Here is a 26158-nt window from a genome sequence, read left to right as displayed (position 1 = left end):
TTTTTTGGGGGGGGGGAGATAATTGTGCTGTATTAAAAAAGGCTTGTGGTGTATAAAAGGCTTTCAAAATTTATGATTCTATGACCTCCAAAAAATGTGAAATATGACCTCAAAAATCGGGAAGGATGGCCACCCCAGACTCATCTTCCAATCTAAAGTTCCATTTTCATGAAATAAGATAAGAAAAGTTCATTTATTTGGAATTTTTAGTTGTTACTTTGGTGGAAAAATCAATATACTCTGTAAAAAATCTTTTTCAATCAATTATTAATTTTCAACTCTGAAAAGTGAGGGGGAGGTTGTTCCCACCCCCATACAAGCCGCCTATGCCATAGTAGAAAGAGCCTAAAAATGTGTAATTGATAAATGCTTAGCAGGTAAAACAAATAATGGATACCATGAACAATAAATAACATCGCCAACAGCTAACTTTTCATCGGGTCTTGAACTGGAGTACTTCAAATGTAATAAAATACCTAAAAAGTCGATTTCTAACAATAACAACACTAATTCCTATGTTTCAAGGAATTTAAAAACCTCTTCCACCAACTCGCTTTCTTTCTTCTAATTATTGACGGGACGTCACTACTGGACTGAGATATCTCAGATGTGGCTCTGACGTCATAAACTTGCCTCATGATTGGTGTTTTAGTCGAGGAAGGAACAACAAAGTCTATGTCCTGCATGTCTTGGTCTTGAGGCTTGAATTTCCGGGACTTCAGCTTTCTCCGGGATTTCCGCTTGGCTTGCAAGTTGGGTTTTTGCAAAGTACATGTTGGTGAAGCGAGAGATTTTTTGAGACTTAGAATGATATTAACAACAGATTTAGCTACAGCGTCGGGAGTGGCTTCCTTTTCGGACAATACAGACCAGTCGGCCGTGTCGACTCCGGGAGGAATCTGAAACATTTTGTTCTAGTTAAATACTCGTTTTGATTACTTAAAATATATTTCAAAGTAAAATAATCAGCACAAATAACAACATGTAACATTTACTGAATATGAATCTAATGCTTTGTAGAGTGGATCTAAAATTGCCCATTTTATGATGAAATAGAAAAAACTTTAAAAATATTTCTCACAAAATTCTAGTGACCATATAAAGGAAAAAACCTCATTAAAATGAAAGAATACTTCATGTAAAGATAGTAAAAATACTAAAAATGACATGGGAACTATTCTAATTATCTATGAAAAATATATTTAATTCTTGAATATAAAAAATTTATATTTGAATATTTAATTTATTTGAATATTGGAAAAAAAAAACTTATTTTATTTGCTCATTATATTACTTTTGTTAATGTTTGAATAAATGTTATTTTTAGTGCATGAATTTTATTTGAATAGAACTTTTAAACTGATGTGCAAAATGTTAAACTTTATTACATAAGACGAAAAAAAAAAAAAAAAAAACACCATTATAAAAATTACCATCACAAAGAAATTTTGTCAAAGTATAAGATTTAATTTATTAAAGTCGAAATCTTAGGGAAAATTTTTTTTTTTTTTAAGTTGATGCATTTTTGAATAAGTAGGTTATTTAAAAAAAAAAAAAGAAAAGTACTTTCAGATTGTTCAACTTTTATTTCATTAGAGTTGAATACAAATAATCAAAAAAATCATTAACCAAAAGAAATAATTCCCAATCATACTAGAAATATATTTTTTAATCATTGCAAATTTTATTTTAACAATTGCATTAATTTGTAGAAGAATCAGCTATGTGTTTTATGAACACAAGTGTAATGTGCAATATTAATTCATACTATTTGAGTGAATTTTTAAAGGAAGTTTAAATATTTTTATTTGTTGCCTAATTTACAAAACTGTAATAAACGCTTTTATATTGCTTTTGCAAATGTTATGAAAGCATGTCATGTAAAGTTTATGTGTTTTATGGTGTTTCAAATGCATATTTCTTTCATTTTCACTCCTCCACTGCCCATACTAAAATTTGCATTAAATATAAAACAAGATTAAATACCTCAAATATTTTGACTGGAACTCCATATTGCCCACCAGCAGCTCCCCCTGTAGACATGATTGGAATTACAAAGTGGTCATTCCAAATGAATTCCTCAACCTCGTGAACAACGCCTGGACCACCTAGAACAATTATCATTGACATAAAGAAACATCCTTTTAAAATGTACACTGAAATTTAAGCTTAAAGAGACTTTCAAGTCATTGCACTTTTATTTTATGAATACAAAAATTGTATTTTTATCTATGCCTTTTTAAAAGGTAAAAAACCCATCCAAACAAATTAACATTTAATGGCTTGGAATCTTATTTTGGACATAACTGAAAATTAAAAAGTATGCCATTTATATCTACAGGATTGAATCTCCAAACTTGTTATGTGAAGTCTAGATTTTAAAAAATAAAGGTATTTTTCACAAGGAACATCTGTTTAAAAAATTCAAGAATTTCTACTTAGAAAATCATTTTACAACAAAACGTATGTTCAAAAAACGCGACTAATTTTTTAAATATTATAAAATACAAATCACTCTCCCCCCCCCCCTCACACGCAAAAAAAGTACATATTGAAGATGAATTTTGCAAAGGAATTTTTAAAATAATTTTTTACACACACTGAGAAATGTTAATTTTTGCATAATGAAGAATGTTTAAATTTTGGTAAAATGCAATCTAACATATTTTATTTGTCATTATATATAATCAAAAGTACTTTAGGAAACAAAGTCAAGAAAAGTGTGCGGGGAAAAAGGGATAGCACACTCATAGTATGAATTGTTTCCTAAATTTTAATTCTGAAATCATTTTTGGATGCAGCAAATAATACTTTTAAAAAAGTTTGAAGTTTAGTTTGGTTTCTCTAATAGCATTAATTCAACAGTATCACAGTCATTATAGCGAACCAAACTTTTTGAGAAGAAAATTCGAAACATGCATGCAAGAGTAGGAAGAGTAAGTTAGGCCCTCATGCCTGGGACCATGGGAAAAAATGCTTTAAAAATAAATTTTAATAATTAGAGAGTTTTGGATAATCAAGGATCATTGGCAACCATATCTTTTTTTTTTCTAAATTTAGTTTAAAAGTTAAAATGATTGAAAATTCTGCATAAATTTTATTGTGGAATAACAATGAATTGTGTGAATTATATTATAACTATTTCTGTTGAGTTTAAATACCTTCAATTATAATGCAAGTATCTAAAAGACGTGCCACAGCGGTTTCTCTTTCTTTCACAGAATCTCCTAAAAATACAGTCTTTCCATAAGGAGGAGCTTCAAATGTACCATCTGGATTCTGATTAGCTTTAGCTGTTAAGTCCTAAAGAAAACGAATAAATAATAAATTCCGATTGCTACAATGCACAAGAGAAATGAGTATTTAATAGCACTATAACAAGGAGTGTATCCATTATAACTAAAATGTAGATTATAAAGGACCAAGGTTCGCTGATATATATCCTTTATTTTGAAAATATCATGATATTTTGATATTTATTTTTTCAATTATGGTATTTTCAATATAAAAAGTATATTAATCATAATTAAATTGTTCATTTATTATTAAAAATAACCAAAAAGTTATGTATTATATTTTTATGATGTATATCAATAATTATAACAAAGTAATGTAATATTCCTTTTTCATTTGTATTTTATATTCATAAAATTATTAGTAATGTAACAATTCATATTAAAAGTGCCTAGTTAAATTTTACACATTGCTCAGAAGAAAAGAAACTGTCTTATGACTGTGCACCAACTAATGCAGATTATTTATTTCTGTAGCATACTACTGTAAAAGTAGCTAGCAGAAGAAAAATGAGTAAAGCAGCTAATGCTAAATTAACTCCAATAAAATTGATATAAATATAAAATGAAAATATTGGATATAAATCATGAAAAAAAAAAGCATTAATTTTAAGTCTACCTATACAATTATAATATAAGAAAATAAAGCGTGATTTAAGGATGCATTTACTATTTTGAAGAATTTAGTTTGTGCTAATTGAAAATATCGGATATATATCAAAATATCCGATATATATCAAAATATCGGATATTTTCAATATTTTCAAACCCTGTAATGGACAAATATTTTGCCACTGTTTCTTATCTTCTTTTGTTATCCATTTCTTCAGCATTAAAAAAAAGTGTATCATCAAATAAATAATTGTTAAAATAATAAATGATGACAATAGATAAACAGGGTAGAAGTGACCGACTTGTCACATATAGGACATTTTCCACAAAAAATATAGGACAAATATAGGACACATTATATGAATAATTTTGCTATGAAAAAAGAAATACATATCATATATTACTTAGTTATTCTTATAAATCATTTCGTTTAAAAAAAATTTCAAACAAAATTATAACTTACATCTGAAATGACTTTCCTGTAGATGAAAGAAATATTTTTAAAAAAACAGTGTACTTTACAGACTAAATAACTAAACAAAATTTGAACAAAGATAAATTTTTCTTTTTTCTTTCCCACTTATGATCCAAGTACTAATTCCACTGCTCTTTGATTTTATATCTAAACTGAACCCTTTACCACTTGTATTAAAAACAAACAGAGCTTGAGAAGGATCCTTCTGGCGTTTTTCAGAGTTTTCTTTATGCTGAAATGTTTTAGCATGCAGCCTCAATTGCGAAAATCCACTATTGCTTATGGGCACTGAACAGTTGCAAAAATGGCAAAAAGCGGTAAAATCATCTTCTCCTTTAGTGCACCATGCACCAAAATTTATACAAATTAATGTCCTCCTGATTCAATCACTCCACACGAAATTTTGTTGAGCGATGCAATTTTGCCATTATAATTCCACTTATTACCACAAACTACGTTTTAACATCATAAGGAACTAACATTCTACGATCCCAAAATTCCACAAAAAAAAAAAAAAAAAAGATTGCAAAAAGAAGATTAGAACATTCCGATCAGAAAATGCACTGAACGCAAAATATACCAACGAAAACCATGATGGAAAACAAAACAAATGGCTGTTGCCCTCTCCCCCCCCCCCCAAACGCAAAATTCTAAAACCAACTTCAGATTTAGTTCTCGAAACTCCACCCACTATAGAGTGACGTCACATTGCTGTAGCCAATGAGTGAAGATGCCTGTCGTAGGATTTAGTCAGTTGAGTTTTTTAATTTGAAATTCATTTGGGCATATATTTTCAACGAAAAATCCGATGTCAGAAAGTTTATTTACTGTTCCTTTTAAAAGATATATTGGGTAAAAAACGGGAATATAGGAAATATAGGACATTTTTGAAAAATATAGGAAATATAGGACGATTTTGATGCCTTTTTTGAAAATATAGGAAATATAGGATATATAGGACTACTTCGACCCCTGGATAAATGATGAGGAAAAGCTTCCTATTATTTGAAGTACAAAGACTAAATGTTCACAGCTGTGATAAAAATGAAACAATAAATAAATCTTCTGAATAAGTAGATATTATACTTTTAAACTATCTGAAAGAGCAATAAATAAATACTTTTATGCAAAAAGGAAATCAACAACGTTTTGATGCACAAATTAGCAGATTGTAGTAATCTGCTAATTTGTGAGTTAAAACATTGTTGATTTCCTCTTATATCTCAAAGACCTATGCTATATAATTCTAGTTTTTAATCTTACCTCAGAATCATGCATTGGAAGTATATGTACAACAGCTGATTCTTCTTTACTACAGTCATTATTTTCTCGGCAATCAAAGAATGTTTTTGCAGTGATATCAGCAGCACCCCAGAAACCACCGGTGACTAGGGAAACGTTTTCAACTTTAGCAAGCTCTGTCCCAATAGCTCTATGAAAAATAAATAAATAAGTGTTAATGTGATAAAAATGAAATAAAACACTTAAAGAAATTAGTATTTTAAATACATTTCTATAGCATTTCAAAGAACCTAAATTGAAAACATTGCTTTTTAATGAAGTGTTTTTATATCCGTGTTTTATGGTTATTTGAAAAAATTAGTTTAACTGAACATACATTAGAAATTGATTGAGTTTTCATTAAGGAACAAGTTCAATTATACCTGCAAATTTCTTCTGATCTTTGAGACTGAAGCTTGCTGCTTCCAACTACATATACACAAATATCTTGCAATGGTAAATTCCGCTTTAGAAATGTCAGCTAAAAAAATTAATGAAACATGTTTTTAAATTATGGTGAACAATTTTGGGGCACAACTGTTTATATTTGAGTTTACAAAATTAAATATACTTCTTCAAAGGAAGCCTTGAGCTTACACTCACCAAGTATTTCATTTTTGCTTCTGCTGTAGCATCCTTTGGCGTTTCTGACGATGAGGGGTTCAATGCCCTTTTCACCCTTGATTTTAAAACACACTCAAATTGAGAATTATTGACTTTCTGTAAAGAAAAAAAATAAATAAATGTACATGTAATTATGTTACTCTAAAGAAGGCATTATGAAAATTATCCCTTTGAGATAGTCAAAATATGATTTGAAAATAATACAACAATCTTACTTCAGAACAAAATCAATACACTGAGATCAGTTTTATAAGGCTTATGTGCAAAACCTATTTCAGAATATTTTTGAGTGTACAGTATCTTAGATTGCATTAATGCTGGATCACAAGTCAAGCCTAAACTGATGCTTGTTCATTTCTTTGAAAAATACCGAAAACTAGTTCAGTGCTTTTTTTTTCTGACAAATATTATCTAAAGCAGCATTTCTCAACCTTTTTTGGCTTGTGGACTAGTAAAAAGGCATAGAAAAAATTTGCAGACTAGTGAGGGCTTTATCTATTTATTTATTTTTACAAAGATAAATTACCAGCTTTTAAAAATGCAACTTAGAATTTTTTTCAATGATTTACTTACAATAATATTTTAATGTAGAGTAGTTATTGTAGTAATTATGAAAACAAAACTTTAGGAAAAGCAGAGGAAATTATGAAGTGCAAACACAAAATTAATGCAAGTAATGTTACAATTTATACTATAGATATCATATACAAAAATGCATTAGAATTTAACTGTGAAAGTGTCTTCACTTTCTCATTAAAAAAAGTTAAATTATAAAAAAATATCTATGGAAAAAACAAAACGTTTTTGTTCTGGGTAGTGTATAAGTATCAAATATGGGGCACCTTTTGTTTTTGTCGCTTACAACTAATGTGATTAAAATAAAACTAATATTACTATAGAGCATAAGAGCAAATTCTTGATTCTGGGATTAAAATCATTTCCGTCTGAAAGCTTAAACCAAATATGTTAGCTTTGAATTTTAATTTAAAAAATAATTGGGAAAAGGTTTGTTTAAACGGTATGTCTCCTATTATGGGGTACCACAAAAATAACACTAGAAAACAACAGTTTGCATTTCATAAATCAATTATTTGTACTTCAAACAAATAATAATGTTTTTTCGTTTACGAACGTAGTCTATAAGAGCTTATCTGAGGGATTTTTGACACTCGGCGGACTGTTCAGTGGATCATTTGAAGATCATGCTCATAACCACTTTCACTTTCCTATTCTTCCTTTTCTGAAGAAAATACAAATTGCTTTGCCCCTTATTTGCAACTCCAATAAACTATGGGGCGCTGCAGCCACTATCTAATGGCGGATGAAAAAGGTAAAACAAACAAATGCCGTAACTTATAACTTACTTTGACGCTTAGTGAATGACAGTAATTTTTCATTGTATTTGTGGGAAGCTTTCTTTTCTATTCTTATGAAATTACACTACACCATAAACTGTCTGAAGCCTGTAATTTACGCCAAACAAAACAAGTGGAATAGAATGTTTTACCTTTATCTTTAGTATTATTAATCACCGCAAGGTAGCATATTCGAGCTCTGGAGTTGCAAATTGCGGTTTTGTTTCACTATTGCACTCTACCAGATATTCCCTGCTTCTCCAACATAATTTTCATTCTCAATCACATGCAATAATAATGCTTGAAATTGAATAAATACTGACATACTTAACGATAGATTATAAAATTATAATTTCTAACATATAAGAATGGTGCAAACTGATTAATGTAGCATTGTAAAAAATGTTTGGAACCGTAAAGCAAGCAAACATCTATAACCTCCACAAATGCAGCTCAGACTACTGTGTTGGGTCACCACAAAAAGAATCAACAACTGTATAAGTACTTATTTTCATCAACCATAATTTTCGCGACAATTAAAATACTGGTGATATTGCGAGTTGAAAATTTCAAATTCTATATGAGCAGAATTGGAACTTGATTATATGCATACATATAAAGTTGAAATATTTCATTCGGTTTAAATTTTCGTGTTTACAACATGATCTCGAAAATTGAAGTTTCACGAAAATAAGTGTTTTTACAGTATTAGACAACTAGTTACAGCTTTCTCCGTATGAAAAAAAAAGAAAAAAACACATTTTAGAACAATTATATTGGGTCACTTTATCTTTTTTTTCATTACATATGCATAAAATTCAATTTTATCTACATTAATTACTTATTTCAGATATACTTACAGGTATCATGTCATTTCCCATCAATAGCCTGAACCATTTAGGTATAGGTGCACTATCGCATTTCACTAGGACAACTCGCTTTCTGTGCTCACAGTAAAATACCTACAAAGAAAAAAAATAGCCTACAGTTAACTTAAAATATAAGAAAATGGTACATTTAGAAACAAAACAAAGAAAATTTCAACAAAGATTAAAATTCATCTATTCAATTTTGTAAGATAACTAAAAGATACTAAACCTACTTGCAGTGATTGTTGAAATGAAAAAGCAATGTAAATAAAGCTCAAATTGTCGAGTAAGCTTTTAATTATATGTTTGAAAACTAAAATTAGTCAAGTTTGCAATATTAGCTAAAAACAGTTAGTTTTCATCCTTTAAAATGTGTTTTAATAAGTCTTTCATCAGTATTCTGTATATTGGTAAATTTATTTACTGTTATTATATACAGATTTTAAATGATTTCTAATGGGGTGGTTTCCTTCAGTCAAAGGTACTACTTTAAGTTATTAAAATGGATAGAAGGAGCAAAAAAAAAATATGGACCCAGAAAATACTTTCATTTTCCCAACAGTTTTTTTTTTAATATTAATATTTTAAAATGCCTGATTTTTCAAACAAGGCGTAGTCTTGATGACGTTACAAATGATGCACTTTGCCGCAGCTTTCTACTATGTTTACACGTTATGATAATCAAGCAGCAAATTAAATATTGCGCTCTACGCTTGCTATCAACTATATTGTTGCTAATCACGTGAGTGAAGATGCAAATTAAATATTTTGCACTGTGAATGGCAACACTGAATGGCATTTCATCATTTGTGATGTCATTGGCAGAAGCCGTAAACAATGAAAGCACTCCGATTTAAGTAATTTTTTAAAAATATTAAACATAAACAATATTATCAAAAATTGGTCAGATCCTATGTTTTTAAGCATGCTCTTTCAGAAAGAAATACTTTTAAAATTTTGGAAACGACACCATTGCATCAAAAGCTTATTAATTCTCAGCTATTTTAGACAAATAAAAAAAATATATCATGCAAAAATATATCTACAAGTAAAATTTTCATTGCCATTTAATCAAACAGCATAGCAATATTTCAATTATAATGAAAATTTTAAATAAGCAATCCAACCAAAAGAGAATTTTGAACAACTAACATCATGAACATACCTGTTGATGAGAGAAAGTAGATTTTGTATATGAATCGGAGACCAACACAACAACAACAGCTGCTTGATCTACCTTCTGCTGGAACGTCCGAAGATTGTCAAGTTTCTCATGGCTTAATGCAGATGGCAGGCTTATGTCACTAAACTGGGACATTAAGCGAGATAGTGGTCTTCTACCTGGAAAAAAAACGACTGTTTTAATTTCTTTGTAAGTGAAGTACAATACAATTTTTGCATTTAACACTTTTTGACGAAAATAATCCTACGAATTGTCACATAAATATACTAAATGTTAATTATTAAAATAGATTACTATTTTAAGAAGAAAAATACATTAAGGATTGGATGTCAGAGATGGATCAAATGATACAGGGTTGCTGCTGCAAAATTTTTCATGTCATTTTGTCTTAACCTCAATACACATTTATGCCAATACTTTATGAAAAAACAATGTAACAAATTATTTTTCCCTTTTTTTTAAAGAACATGTTAAGTTTTATTCTATTGAATACTAAACAGGAAACAAGACAATTAAACTAAACTGGAATGTTTTGAAAAAGGTAATCCAATAAACAACAGGGCTTTATCACTGCAATATGCTTTCTTTTAAGGGTTGTTTATATTATGAATGTTTCAGAAAGTAAGGGGAATAACTTGTAAATAAATAAATAATGGAAACTAAACAGTAATAGAAAACATGTAAAATTTTGCAAATGTAACCATTTTTACATTTTAAAAGTATATTTAAGTACACAAAATTAAATTCGAAAAATGTATTGGTATGAAAATGTTACATTAACAAATGGAAAATTTAATTTCTCAACCTGTATGTCCGACACAATAGCGTTTATTTTAAATTTTGAGTAGTCTTTCTATGATTGGTTTTTATGCACACTTGCTTTAAAAATCTGATATTCATGTAAACAGTTTAATTCAATAATATTTGTTACTCTTATTATTGAACTAATTACTCTGCCAGTTATCTTAAATATTCTCATACTACAAGTTGAAAACTACCAATTTATTTAAGTAGTAAGTTACCGCCCAAAGATTTTTTTAAAAAATTCTTATTTTGCGTATGTGACCAATCAATTTTTAAAAACTTTCAGGGAATGTAAACTTTACTGCCATTTATAAAACAAATTAAACTCAAGTAAATTTTTACTAGCAAAAATATGAGTGAAAAAGAGCAAAATTACCATAAGTTTCGGGTTCTTTCATAGAGAGAGATTTTTTATCGCCTAATGAAATAAATTGTTCTTCATTTTGACTAAAAAATACATCTCCCTCTTGAATAGTGGGTAAATTTCTTGGTGTGTTGGGATCTGCTCCAGCTTCTTCAGAATACAAGTTGGCCACCACACCTAGTAAATCTACGGAGCACCACACTTCGTGGCCATCTTTTTCAAATGTTGCTTTTAAGTCTTGGGCCTGAAAAGTAATCAAAGAAAACTAAATAATACATTACATGATTGAAAAATGACATGTGAACAGTATTTACAGAAATAAATATGAAGTACAGCTCTGTACGAGGATTGAAAATATCCCACCATGGCAACACATCTCAAAAAAGAAAAAGAAAAATCAAGGTTTTATGCAGTGGTAGATTTTAGTGATTTGATCTGAAATATTACAATAGGTGCAAACACATGTGATGTTTACTGGTTAGGTTTTCTTGTCTGAATTACTAATGCATAATTAAAGTTGGAAAATTGTTCTTCTAAACTTTGAAAGTTTTATGATCTGTCACTATTGGTTATATTTTTTTCACGGTAAAGGGTGACAGTTATGTGAGCTAAGTTTATGCGAGTTTTGTTTCAAGGAAGAACATTAAACTTAGACATTAACTCAATAGTTAGTACGTTTTTCCCAAATTTTGAGTTGGCAGGGTGCAACACAATAGTGCACTCTCTCTCTGACGGATTAACCTTTGAGAGGGAATAGACAATGTATAATTGGGTGGGCTATATGTTGGTTTCTTACACATTTTTGGATATGTGTCGTACATCTAGTACAATACTGACGTAAAAGCAAATTTTTCATTATTAATTTTATAGTGGATTGCAGTGATAACATTTTGGGCTTTGAAATATAATTACAAATATTAAGCTTGATCAAGTTTGATTGTATTTCATTTCCAAGTTCAACAAGTTAGCACAACAATACCACCATAAAATCAAAAGTTAAGAATTTGCAGTTATGGCGGTATTGAATTGGATGTACAATATGCATATATATATATATTGCATAAAAAAACTCTGACAAAAAAAGGGGCAAAGAAACATATTTTAATACACAATTTATTATAACTAACTTTAATGAATTCTTTCAAAAATTTGACAGTTCTTAACCCAATGAATTTTACTAATATGATAAGTTAATATTAAGAACAACCCATGGAAACTAGTTCATTTTACAAAAAAAAAATGTAGTACTCACCAAATATCTTTGCCTTGGATGAGCACTTATTACAATCAAATGCTTGGTTTCATCAAAACAATCATCCTTACTTAGCACATAATAATTTTCTTTCGCAGCAGAAAGAAGAGTTTTATTTACTGCAGTGCTCCTGAAACGTAGCTGAGGCTGCTGCAAAATACAGTTAAACAAATTAATAATAAATATCAATACATTTATGTTTTTATCCAATTGTAAAACTATTACTCCGTAAACAATACAATTGATTCTTACAATGCTTGGAAGCTTTAAATTTTAGCTTGTAAAAGAAAGAAAAAATTCTTTTGTTTAAGTAACAGGACATACAATTCTTAATTTTTACTCATTGTATGTTCATTTATACTTTAAGAAATATCTGAAAATGCTTATTCATGCATAACAAAAGATAAAAGGACCAGGGAACAGTGGTGTTCCCATAGGGTATACTCCATATATGCCGTATACTCTCAAACATTTTTTAGACTTATAGTGTATACCCTCCAGCTTAATAAAATTTCATATTATGACGTACTATGTATATGATTACATACACATATTGTGCTTAATGGGTAAGTGGGAGTATACTCTAAGAAAGTTAGATGAGAACATCACTGCTAGGGAAGGAAATAAAATCCAAAAAAGCTATATGTACTTCAAATAAAAATTAAGATTGTTTTGGGGCAAACTTAGTTTTTATCTTTTGCAAAGCATTTATAATTTGAGATCTTAAAATTCTAACCATTAAAATAAAAACTCAATAACTAGTAAAACCCTTACTTATGAAAAGAAGATTTTGAATAACATATTACAAGTATTAAGCCATCTAGATTGCATGATTATAATTAGTTGCTATATTTTACTGCAGATACTAAAAATGGAATTTTAGATATAAAATTTTTTTTCACTTACAACAACTTCCCTCGTTGATAAATTTCTTTGAGGAAGTTTATAGTAGTTATCTCTGTAACACTCAATAATCTGCTTGGCAACTCTTTTCAGACTAACCGAGTCCCATAGCCTGTGGTCAGATGATTTTTCACCTTCTAATTTCACTGAAAAGGAAGGCATAATTATAAATATAACATTGACTATGACACTATTTTTCAATAATATTAAATTTATTCACTGTATACTATTATTTTTTACCAATGAGAATATTTGAATAATAAAATTCCACAGATTCCTTCTGTTATAAATACAAATAAAGTGGAATTGACCAACAAGCTTAAAGCTCGATGATGCATACTTGCCAACCTCCGAAGGAAAACAAACAGGAGATTCCACTAGAGGTAGATAGGTGATTCACCAGCGACATATTGTTTCACAACAGAATTATTAAATTATGCTTTTGAATAACATGAATACTAAATTTAAAGTAATTAAAGGATTTTTAACCGATGTAAGCAAATTGGTAGCAGCATGAAAAATATAGTGCAAAGGAAAAACCAAATTATAAGAAGTGAATTTGCTTAAAGTTTCGTACATTATCCGTTCTCTACCAAAAAAGTAACAACAAAAATTTAATTACTAAAATCCGAAAAAAAAATCAATATTTTATGAAAATAAAATATAAAATAAGTAGGTATAGGGTAGCACTGTGAAAATAACTTCAAACTTTCAAAAAAATTGAAAGATTTTCAAGATGGAAAAGGATTGAAATCTGCTGCCATTTTTGGCAAAGCACGTGTTTCGTTGAACATTCAATGTGGAAAGCTTCCAAAAAATTAATTTTTACTGAATGAGTTATTAATTGGAAAAATTCTTATTCCCTGACATTGGTAGACTAGAAAAGGGCGCCATCTATTGAGAAAATGAATGACTGAAAAAACTGCAAAAACGGAAGAAAATCGTAAAAAACGAGAAATCGGAAGATGGAAGCAAAACACGGGAGTCTCCCGTTAAAAACAGTAGAGTTGGCAAGTATGAATCTGTATCTCAGAGCCAGAATGAAGCATGTCTAAATATTGAGATTTTCTGTTTAGTGCATTATTTGTAGAAGCCTATTCCGCATTGAGTAGTGTGAACGTAACTCTTAAAAAAAATCCTTTTTAATTTTTTACCAGGGTTAAAAGAGCATGTGTTCCATCCTTTCCATGAGCCAGAAATTTTTTTTTCCTCTCTTCTGTAAAATTATCGTGCTGTTACTTACGTCCTTCCGGCTTTGAGATACAGAAATATGTCTGCCCATGAAGCATCATTTAGGATGCAAAATGTGCAACAAAAATAATAGTTGCAGCCTTGAACAACTCATATTAGAAAAGTATTTTTTTTAATGCTCTTTTACTGCTACAATTTTCTGTAACTTCTATTTTACCTGCAGTTTAAACGCAAACTAGTCTGTTGTTTTACCCTCAATTGAATTTGTTAGCTTAAGAGTATATAAATCTTAATCACAATATACATTTTGCAGCAAGTAGAGGGGGGTCAGGGAAAAATAATTGTGAATTAAGACAGAACTTAGAAACATCTATATGCAGTAACCTTTGTACACTAGTTACATACAATATATTTGGATATAGAATGTTCCATCAAGACTAGATAAAGTCTGCAATGTTAGATTTCTTGACAGATAACTCAGCAAATAAAGTTTTGCAATTAGGAACAAAAAAATAAAAATAAAATGAATTTAAAGTTTCATTCCGCAAATTGAGAATCTCCTTCTGTCTCCCTAAACAAAAATGCAAGTTCGGCACAACCCTGTATTCATGAAAGCTCATAATTAACAAATGCATGGAGATTTGAAAAACTTATTAAATTTCAGAATTTTTATTTTATTTTATCAGAATAAATGTAAGCAATTGATAAAAACTTGAAGGAGGAAAACAAAGCAAGGCATCAAATGCAGAATTTTAGTGTAGGTAAACCACAGATGGCTCAGATAATCAAATAATATTGCTGCTATTCTCTTTTCTAATAATGTTTAATCTTCTCCACTCATAAAGATTGGACTGGAGTCTCTCCTTACCGTAAAAATTTGAACTTTAGAGCCCTTATAGCAAACTCAACTTAATTAAATAGGTTTCATTGCAACCGGATAAATTAAATGAAAGTTATCAATGTAAAAGCAAACAAAGATACTTTCTGTCTTATTGGAAACATATAAAGAAAATATATTACCATGTTCACTTTCTTGAAGTTTCCAAGGTATATATTGGGTGGAGGCAAATTGAATAGCTAAGCATGGAGGGGGCCACGTTTCCATAAAGTTAACTGGAATTATCATTTTATTTAGGACGTCAGCCAGTTTTACCTAATCATAATAAAAAAGGAATTATAAGAAGAGAGATAATCAATAATAGACATTTAAAACAATGCAAACATAAAATCAGGTAGTAAACAAAAGTAAAGACTAAAAAAGGGGACATACCTCTCGGTTAGTCCACTGGGTTTTTCCGTACATATGAGTGATAAGAGGAACAAAAAGGAAGCAGTGGGTTACAGCAAAATTCAGTGCATCCTGCCAGTCAGATCCTGTTTTTATTTCATGGACATCCTATAAAACAAAATAAATAAATAAATGAAAGGAGATGCTAAGAAGTGAATATTTAATTAACGTACATTTAGACTTGATCTATTGTAGCTCTGAATGTAGTAGATTTTGGCAATGAAATGTTACATTCATAAATGAAGCATTGAGAACTGAAGTGGATCAAGTACATTTAGACTTGATTTATTTTGGCACGTAGCATAGTGGATTTTGGCAATGAAATGTTACATTCATAAATGAGGCATTCAGAGCTAAAGTAGATTAAGTCAAAATTGATTTGATCTGCTTTAGCTCTGAATAACTCGTACAAGTTAACACATGTAGATAATTGCCTAATTTATCAAAAAAAAAAAATTTAGCTAAACATTTTTAAAAAGATATTATCTGATAATCATTATAAGATGAATTTAACACACTTCAGATTGTAAGAATATAATCATGGATATAAATAATTTTTCTTTTGAATAATAAGAGACTAAGGCACATAACATAAGTTTTGGAATTAGGAGAAGAAAATTTAACTTTTATGTCCCATATAAGATCTAACAAAATTCAAAATATATTTTGAAAAATGTGAAATATGATATAACACTGAGTAGGAAATGTTCAAAAAAACTCTTATACTATAGAAACAGGACGGAATTTTAACTTCTATCTGAAAGTCGAATACATTCTTTAAAAAAATCTTTACAAACAATAATTAAAGAATTATAATTTGCCATTCATGAGCAATATCAAGCTTTTTTATTGCAATAAATAAATAAATAAATGACCACTATCGATTTCAAATCAATGCATAAATAATTAAAACATGGCACTTTAATTTTTAGAAGATTTTAAATGGAAAAGGCATCAAAAGTACGTGAAGTTTTAAGACTTACTAAGTAGACACTGAATCCTAAGGAAACAAGTTCACGCTTTAGATCTAAAGCGTACTGAGCAGCTTCTGCCCTGACGTAGCTGATTAGGATTGGTTTTGACTGTTTTTTGAAACTTTTGAGGGTTTTGAGTGATGGCTGTCTGTCAGGTCTGAAAGTTATGGAAAAGAAACATAAATAAGAAGTCATAATAAAAATATAAGAAATGTAAATAGTACTAAAATCATTATGTTGATGCAATTCCCAAATGAAAAATATCAACAGCATACTAAAAGGATGTTGAAAAATGCCACAAAGTAAACAATCAACAATTACATGCTAAATACATAGCAGAATGAAATGAGACTATTCTAAATATATACAGTCCAACTTTTCCTGGCATGTTTCAAGAATAATAAATATTTAAAGGAGAAGTTGTTATTTTATATAAAACTAATTTTTAATAAAATGCAAGCATAAATGTTTCACTGAAAGTCTTAATAACTTTGCAAAAAGGTCAATTTAACATTATTGAAGAAAAAATAACTAGGAACCATAACTTTTAATTTATAGCTTCAAAAAATCACCCTGATGCTTAATACAGAAGTATATCAGAAAGAAATTTATTTGAATCTAATCATCAATATAAAAGTAATTTTAACAAGAACAATTATGTTTGAAAAAATAAATAGTTTAGATATGTAAATTAAAATTAAAAACTTTATTAATGACAGCATGAAGAAAACCAACATGATAAAGCACAAATACAATACTAATCAACATACTCCATTTTTTTATACTCAAATTTCTCAATGGAATATAAGCAATTTAATGGAAATTAAATTGAAAGTCCAAATTTACTTCATTGAAATGGAAATTTTGTTGTATTGGTATTCATTGTAACGAGATTCTATTGTATTACTTTGCTAAGAAAACAACTAACAAATAAAAAAAAATGCTTACTTGTTAGTTTTCACAGATTTCTTTTTACTTAAAGGTTCATGCTCCAAGCCCACTCCTTCTGTCGGTGTATTTGCTGCACTTTCAATGGCATTATTGTTGCTAGTATACATTAAAGATGTAGGCCTGGGATTGTCAATGTTTGATGAATAGGACTGTCTATCACAGTTTTGTATGCATACAATTTGACCTAACATTATATCAAGAAGTGATAAAATTGGTTCTTGACTAGACATAACTGGCCATCCATTTCTTTCAACAAACCTATAGTCCAGCTTCAAATGTTGACTCATTTTTAACTGAAATTTAAAAAATAATTATTTAAGAATGAATGAAATACTATACGTAACAAAATTAATTTAGTTTTCAATTTGTGTTTAAATTTTTCATTATCTCACTGATTCAGATGTTATACAGATAAATGAAGTAATAGCAAATTTGATAAGCATTTTTCAATGGAGATATAGAATGGATTTTTTTTTAAAAGAAAGTTAAAGCTGGATTAATAAAGCCGTCAAAAAATTTACTATCAGCGTTAAATAAGCGAGAGCATTGTAATAAGTGTACAAAATACATTTTAATGTGTGAACTAAATACGGTTGCACTATTGAAAAAAAGTCTATTTTTGAGATTATTATTTTGTTTCAGATATAAATATTATTTTGACAAAATTTTTTAAATAATTTCTTTGATTCACACATTAAAGGAATAATTTTAAAAAATAAAACATATGTTAAATTGCATGAAAGACACCGCCAACTCAGTCATTCCAGCCAAGGACTGCAGTTTCGTGTTTATTAGCACTCACCAGCCTGCTTAGGAATTGACTGAGTTGGAGGTGGAAAACCTCTTAAGGAAACCAAGAGTGCCAAACAAACTGGTAGCTAATATAGAATTAGCAGAGACCAGACGAGTGACTGAAGCAATGGTTCGGTTCAACTCGAAGATTGAAGGCAAGGCATGGTATTTTCAGTAAGTTATCGCCCTGTAGCCAGGGCTAAGGCAGAAGTATATGAAAGACACCACCAACTCAGTCAGGAATGACTAAGTTGGCAGTGTCTTTCATTTCTGCTTTAGCCCAGCTACAGGGCGATAACTTACTGAAAATATATGTTAAATTGATTGAAAAAAAAAATACATAAAGAAATTCACAAACGAAGCTTTTTGATACTTAAGCATTTTTTGGTGGGAACAGACAAAAATGAAAAATTTTCATCACATAACAAAAAAAGTAATATTTTAATGAAATATTTTGCAAGTCTAACACAAATTTAAAAAAATTACCTGTTGTTCCATGATTTCTCTAAGCTGTTTTATATTTACATTGAGATCTGTGAATACAAATCCTACTGGCTCACCACCAGATGTGACGATGCCAACTCTTGGTTTTTCTAAATAGAATACAAATATTTAGAGCTAGATCTTTTTTATACAGCATACAAAATCAGGACCTATTTTATAAATGTATACTACTAATGACCATTTTGTTAATATTACACATGAAATGTTTTCTTAGTTTTACCTGTTACTAAATAATTTATTACTAATTTAAAATTTAAATACATATTTTAAGAATATTTGTTTATTTAAATGTAACTAAGAAAATAAAAGAAAGCAATGAAACAAATTATTTCTAGGCAACATCACTACTTCCTTATAAAAGAAAACAATTTGTAATTAAATACTTGCTTACTTTGAAATTTTAGGTTTAATCAAAGGTAAATGCATTCAAAATGGTACATAAAAGAAAACAAGTAATGATAAAAGGAGTGAAAAACAAATTTCATATGTAATTTGTGATTGTACATTTAAGAACAGCACAATCTGAACTAAAAGTAGATGCAAATACAACGTTGGATACAAGGCAGGGGCGATCACCCCTCCCTTGAGGGTCCCTACTCCAGTAATTTTTTTCCAAATGGAGGTCCTAAAAACAAAAGTGTGGGCCATCTTTGATATGATGTTAAGGAAAGGAACCGGGTTCGAATATCCCTTCTGGAAACTTTTTGGCATTGAAGTTTCAAAAAGGCAATTTTAGACAATCTTTGGTGATGTAAAGGGAAGATGTTTGGAAGTCTTTAAGATGCAATTGTAGATATCTCAGATAGTGTTAGAGGAAGGAATGGATTCAGTGACTTTCCTCCAGTAATTTTTGGAAACTGAAGTTCCAAACAGCTCAATATTAGACAACTTTCAATGATGTTAGAGGGATGGGGGTCGAAACATTGCCCCAGAAATATTGCAAAGTTGAATTTCTGAAATGCAATTTTAGAACCTCGCTATCAATGGAAAAGAAATACGTTTGAGGAGTTCCTTAGCTAACACTCTATAATTTAGTTATTTAAAATAAAAGTGATGCCCCCCCCCCCCCAGCAGATGTGAATCAGATACACATAGTAAGAAGTCAGGTGAACAATAATCCCCCTACTTGAAAAATTTCTGGATCCGTTCTTAGCAACTATCAACTTTCAACAAATCTAATGTAGAAAGAGGTTTATTAGAGTTAGCCCACAAACAAATATTATTATATAAAATGAAATTGAAAGAAGTATGGTGATTTTTTAAATAAATATTTTAATACAAACATTATACGCTTTATTTTTTTATGGCACAACATTAGGTTACATGACCAAATAAACCTTCAGGTCTTATTTTTATGCATCACAAAATTTGCATCAAAAATTTATAATCTTAATAATATAGTAAAATTTCAAAAATAATAATAAAAACCAATAACAATAATAAATAAACAAATAAATACCAAATTCTTTTTTGATGAAAATGCAATTATTTTCACTGATGACATGACTAGATCTGACTTTTTGTTCATGAAGTTTATGAATAGGCCACCTGGAAAGAAAATGTTTTTTTTTTAGACTAGAGAAATTCTTAAAAACTCAAAAAATATTTCTTTCTATGTCTACAATAGTTAAACATAAAATTAAAAAGAAGTATGACTCGCCTTTGATGCATAACCACAATAAGCTAACTTGTATAGAATCGCCACTGCAAGGAATTTCAGATCAAATGAACTTACTAATTGGAATATTTCACAAGCAAAAAACAAAGTACATCCCTATTATTACATTGGCTCAAGGGATCAACCAAAGAAGTAGCTTTAGTGAGAGCAGGGCTTGGGCTCAAACACTTACTCAAAAAGTTTGATGAGGTGCAGAGCATATCACATCTTAAGCAAGCAGAAGAAAAAAAAAATCAAATTTTAATCTTCCTTCTTTTTCTTAAATAAGTTAGAAGTTCTTTTTTTTTAGCCATTTGGGAGCCATTAAAAAGTAGGGACCCTAGGCCACGGCTTAGTAGGCCTATTCAATAATAAGGCCCTAAGGAAGAGAGAGATGTAAATAAAATACGACTTAATTTTGGATTTAAAACTAAGTTTAAAAGTGATTAAATAGCAGAAAAAATGAATAGTTTCATTATAATGAATTAATTAATGAAAAAAAAAACATTGCTAGCAGAAACAAAGAAATGAAAATAAAATCTACATAACTTACACACTTAAATTTTTTTTGAAGCTTTTCAAAAGTAATAATTGTGTCTGCTTTTACACTTTGTTTAAAATAACCTGTACAGTCCCATTCAAATGTTCAGGTATTAAAGAACGTATAGTATTTCGGATATTTACTGATGAATATTTTGTAAAGCTTGAATTTCCATGAAAAACCTCAGAAGAGTTCTTGGTAAATCATTTTCCCCCTCATAACCATTGTTGGTTACCGTGATCTAAAAGTAAGAGGCAATATTAGAAAAAAAGTAATTTTTAAAAAGGAAAAGAAAAAAAGATTTTTTTTTTTTTGAAAAAAAAAAATTGCCTCCAGGCCATCATTTTGTACTTTTCCAGGGGCATAGACTCAATGCAAATTATGTTGAGAAACAACAAAAACCATGGCCATTTTTTAACAAATACTACATTAGTTTTGCAAAGGCCCAGCTGACTTCTTAACTGACGGGTCAGTTCATATAATTAACAATTTTACACCCAAATATTAAGTTCAGCAAGAAAATATGCAAGCTTGCAACACGTAGATTGTACACATTGATCAATAAATATGTATTGACTAGGCTAGCGTGTCTCGCCCCCCGCTTGTCAACCACCAAGGCTTATGGGGGTAATCTAATCCCCTCTCAAAGCTTTTAAACATTATCAAAAACTATCCTTTTTCTAGGGTTTTCCTTCACAACTGTTTCACTTATTTTTAAATTATAAATAAAAAGTACATTTTTTTTCAGCAATCAGAAATAATTATAAAGTAGAAAACTCAAATTAGCTGCATAAATAATATTTAAAAGAATCAAATATAATCTAGATTACAATATAACACATGATCTATTTTTTTTTACATATATCAAAGGTTGCTGTGTACTGTTTCATTCATTTTATTTTTGGACTAAAATATTTTTCTCAAATTCATGTATAGAAGTTTTCAAGCAATAGTCTAAAGAAAATGACAAAAATAACTTCTTGTCAAAAAATAAATATAAATTTAAAAAAATATTAAAAACGCCACTCTTCAAGAAGGGGTCTAAAGGTATTGCTGGGAATTATAGACCTGTAAGTTTGACTTCGGTGATTAGTAAGATTTTCGAAACTTTGATCAAAATTAAGATCATGATGTTCTTAGAGACTAATAGTCTGTTGACTAGTTTGCAGTATGGTTTCAGGAAAGGTAAATCCTGTACTACTAATTTATTACATTTCTACGACAAGGTTACCTCAGCTTTAGATAACAAAAAATGTGTGGATGTTGTTTATATTGATTTTCAAAAAGCTTTTGACAAGGTACCGCATGTTGCTCTTCTCAGCAAGTTAGCTGACATTGGAATAGGAGGAAAAACTTTACTTTGGGTTAGAAATTGGCTTACTGGTAGGAAGCAAAGAGTAGTTGTGAGAGGAAATCATTCTAATTGGAGTGATGTTTTAAGTGGGGTTCCTCAGGGATCAGTTTTAGGGCCTCTTTTGTTTATTATATTTATGAATGACATCAATGAAAATATTTCTGGAAGCATGAATTGTTTTGCTGACGATGTAAAAGTTATGGGGATTGTCGAAAATGAAGAACAAGTAAAACAGCTGCAAGAGGATTTAGATCACATTACTAAGTGGGCAGATAAATGGGGTATGGCAGTTAATGTAGGGAAATGTCAAGTGCTACACTTAGGTCATGGAAATAAGCGTATGAGATATCGTTTACAGGGTTCAGTCATAAATCAGGCAGAAAATGTTATGGATCTGGGTGTCTTTATAAATCAGGACTTCAAGTTTAGTCAACAGTGCAGTATTGCTAGTAACAAAGCCAACAAAATGCTTGGGTTCATCAATAGATCTATTTCAAACAAATCTAAAAAAGTTCTTCTGCCTTTATATAGGAGTTTAGTAAGACCTCATTTGGAGTATGCTGTTCAGTTTTGGTCGCCTTATCTGAAGAAAGATATTTTTGTATTGGAAAGGGTTCAAAGAAGGGTAACTAAATTAGTAAAGGGACTCTCAGATTTAGATTATGATACCAGACTTAATAGGCTTAACATGTAAAGACTGGAGCAAAGGAGAGTCAGAGGGGACATGATTCAGTTATTTAAATTTATCAAAATGAAAGATGTAAACGGATTAAATTTTTGCGGGGAAAGCAGGACAAGGGGTCATTGTTTTAAGCTATTTAAATCTCAAGCTAACTTGGAAATCAGGAAAAACTACTACTTTAGCAGGGTTGTGGGCACTTGGAATAGCTTACCGGAAGAGGCGGTAATGAGCAAGGGAGTGGATAGCTTTAAGAGGGCCATTGATCTTCATTGGGGACTAATTAATTGACTAGGACCAGCCTAGCTGGGCCCAGAGCCTGTTGCTGGTCATCACATTTGTATTTGTATTTGAAAATGTATTAGTTACGTTTTTTGAGATTTTATTGGATTTATTTCACAAATAAATTCTAAGCAGTTCTTCATTGCTACTGGTTGACTTTACGCATTCTTTTGAATTATTACATAAGTCTTACGGCTAATCCCCCCCCCCCATTTCTTTCTGCAATTATTTGGGTTGCTGAGCCCCTTAAGGACGTTCCCCCCAACCCCAGCACTGAGAGGTCTGCGGGAACACAGATCCCGGCCTGATAACCAAGTGTTAGACACATCTCAAAATATTTAGGGGGAAAATAATGCAAGACATATTCTAAGTGTTTCTTCAGGGAAAGTTATTGTCTACATAATTCATCAAAATCTTAAGAAAAACGTGGGTTAAGCTGTTAGATTTACATGAATTACCATTCATATACTCTCAAAACCAGCCTTAAAAAAATTTTGTACTTTTTAAAAAAAAATTTTAATTCTTTTATTTTTTTGCTGCCAGTAAAAATCCTATGCCTTTTTGTTATTATTTTTCTCCCCCACCACCACACTTTTCAGTCTCAATCTTTAAACCTTTAAATGGCAATCTCTCCTTTCGAACTTGGCTGCAGATAGGACTTGCGCTCAGCACGGCAAAGTATAGATAAACTCAAAAATAAAAAAATACATTTTAAGCATCACAATTTAGTATAGTAATTTTCAATGGTCAAACTTGGGATTTGTTTTAAAAAAGTGAAGTTTAAAATAGTTTATGTTGGAGAAAAGACATTTTTATATAGTTGAATAGGAAAAAATATATTCTGGAGGGTTTCAACTGTAGCCAGGTAACAATTGATTATGCTTTAAAAGATATATTTTTTTGTCTTCTAGGAAAATGTATAACAAGCGGAAAGTTAACAACTTTAAACCATATAATTAATATTGCAAGGTAGGGTGAGATGGGGTACATTTGACTCAGGGCCTGATTACTGAATAGGCCAACTAGTCGGGGGCCTAGGGCCTCCCATGTTTTAGCGGGCCATAACACCTGAAACTGTTTAAGCTAATGGTTAAAATTGCAAGGATTGACTACAGAAGGGCCCCAAAAAAACATTTGGCCTAGGGCCCCCATGAGCGGATTTATGGGGGGGTCAGAGGGGGGCAATGCCCCCCCAGTTTTGGGAGGACTTTATGTAGTAAGAACACATTTTCCAAAAATTAAAAAAAAAAAGATGATTATTTTTTCGTTTTTGAATAGTTTAGAAGAGCATGGGGGGATTTGTGGGGGGGGGGGGCAAAGGGGACAATGCCCCCCAGTTTTGGGAGGAGTTTATATAGTAACAACTTATCTTCCAAAATCTTATAACAAAAAAAATCATGATTTTTTCTTTTTTGAATAGGAAATTAAAGTTTATTTTTTCTTTTAAACTTGAAATAGCCGTTTCTTACAAAGTTTGAACAATACTGTACAAGTGTATAATCTACTACTCAATTTCAGAGACTGGAAAGTGCAAATTATTGATAGGTTCTAAAATCCCTGAAAAGAATTGGCGCAGTATAGCCTACAAGGGCTCTTGAACCAAAAACCCAATCTAACCAACCAAACCTTGAAAATAATTAGACAAGTCTTTGAAACTCCTAAGCAAAGTGTGCTTCAATTTTATTTCTTATCAAGTGTATAAATTAAGAATTGTTCAAATGGGTAGTATGTTACTCTCTTGATACCTATTCTCTAAATCTGTATTAACTTGCATCACAAAGCACTTTTAAAGCGTAAAACTTAAAAAAAAAAAAAATTTGCCTATTATATCCAATTAACCCTTATAAGACTTCAAAATGCAGAATTTTATATCCATTTTAGATAATTTCCTCCGGGGGAGTAACCCCCGGGCCCCCTAAAACTGGAGATATTCTATATCCCACTTAAAAGGGAGTGCTGCGTCACTCTCTTAATACCAGCCCCCTCTCTTTTAAGGTCAATTTAAAAAAGACAGCATGATTACACACAGTAATGAAAACGACACATACAAAAGTAAAGAATGGCCTTACGCATCACAGAAAACAGACAAAAACATGGGATGGGAGGAAAAATGTTGCTCAAAAAAAAAATCCTGCCCCCCCCCAGGAACTCAGTCCTAAATCCGCCTATGAGGGCCCCCTGATCTTCCAATCAGGCCCTGCATTGGACCGATCTCAATTTTAATACCATTAATATTTTTAAATTTTAATTTATAACTAACAAATAACACTTATGGTTCTAAAAATTCTATAATGAAATCAAATGGTACCTGCAACTTTATTATATTTTTTTAGTTTTTTATTGGGTTTCATCAAGATTGCGGGGAAAAAAATTGAACTTCTTTCTTAAAGTAAGTTTGCTTAGTTCACAATTATTTGCAGTTTTTGAACTTTTTATAACAAAGGATATAATTATGATATCATTTTTTCAGACCAAGAACGTGGGGTATGTTGGTCCACCTCTTTGTGAGGTACATTGGACGGGACCAACCTACCTCAAGTGATTTAAAATCTTTCTTTTTTCCCTTGAAAACAATATTCTAAGTACTCGAAAAGTATACATTCATTTCATTTCATGTTACACATGTTTGGAAATGATAATAATAAAAACTTAGGGGAAAAACAACAAAGTTTTTTTTTTTAAATTTTATAATTAAACAAAATTTATACTAAATCAATTTTACCATAAGATTTATTGCATATCTGCACTTTTTTACTACTCATATTTTCAAATATTCATCTATATTTTTGCAGTTTTCAAAGAGAGATAAATATGTAAATACATCATGCTAGAATCAAGTTCCTGTATTAAACTTGAATTTTTTGCCGAACAAGCCTTCTACATAGAAACAAAATAAAACAAATAATTGATTGAAAGAAGAAAAAAGTATA

General features: G+C 30.2%; 1 protein-coding gene across 1 annotated transcript in view; it reads right to left on the bottom strand.

Moving 5' to 3' along the window:
* Positions 1-116: 116 nt before the first annotated feature.
* Positions 117-26158, bottom strand: part of LOC129225728 (uncharacterized) — a 29281-nt gene continuing 3239 nt past the window's right edge. Inside the window, exons 2-18 of the mRNA XM_054860222.1 lie at positions 20175-20263; positions 18698-18804; positions 17417-17712; positions 16478-16625; positions 15477-15602; positions 15227-15359; positions 13019-13161; positions 12113-12262; positions 10873-11104; positions 9675-9850; positions 8501-8602; positions 6265-6381; positions 6045-6142; positions 5644-5812; positions 3162-3303; positions 1987-2108; positions 117-899 (exon numbers count right to left, since the gene is read on the bottom strand). Of these exons, the coding sequence (XP_054716197.1) occupies positions 507-899; positions 1987-2108; positions 3162-3303; positions 5644-5812; positions 6045-6142; positions 6265-6381; positions 8501-8602; positions 9675-9850; positions 10873-11104; positions 12113-12262; positions 13019-13161; positions 15227-15359; positions 15477-15602; positions 16478-16625; positions 17417-17712; positions 18698-18804; positions 20175-20263 (2743 nt within the window). The 3' untranslated portion in view covers positions 117-506. The remainder of the gene's footprint in view (positions 900-1986; positions 2109-3161; positions 3304-5643; positions 5813-6044; positions 6143-6264; positions 6382-8500; positions 8603-9674; positions 9851-10872; positions 11105-12112; positions 12263-13018; positions 13162-15226; positions 15360-15476; positions 15603-16477; positions 16626-17416; positions 17713-18697; positions 18805-20174; positions 20264-26158) is intronic.

The sequence above is a fragment of the Uloborus diversus genome, chromosome 7, assembly GCF_026930045.1.
Source record: "Uloborus diversus isolate 005 chromosome 7, Udiv.v.3.1, whole genome shotgun sequence".
In the NCBI taxonomy this organism is placed as follows: Eukaryota; Metazoa; Arthropoda; class Arachnida; order Araneae; family Uloboridae; genus Uloborus; species Uloborus diversus.
This window is presented reverse-complemented; position numbering and strand designations above follow the sequence as displayed.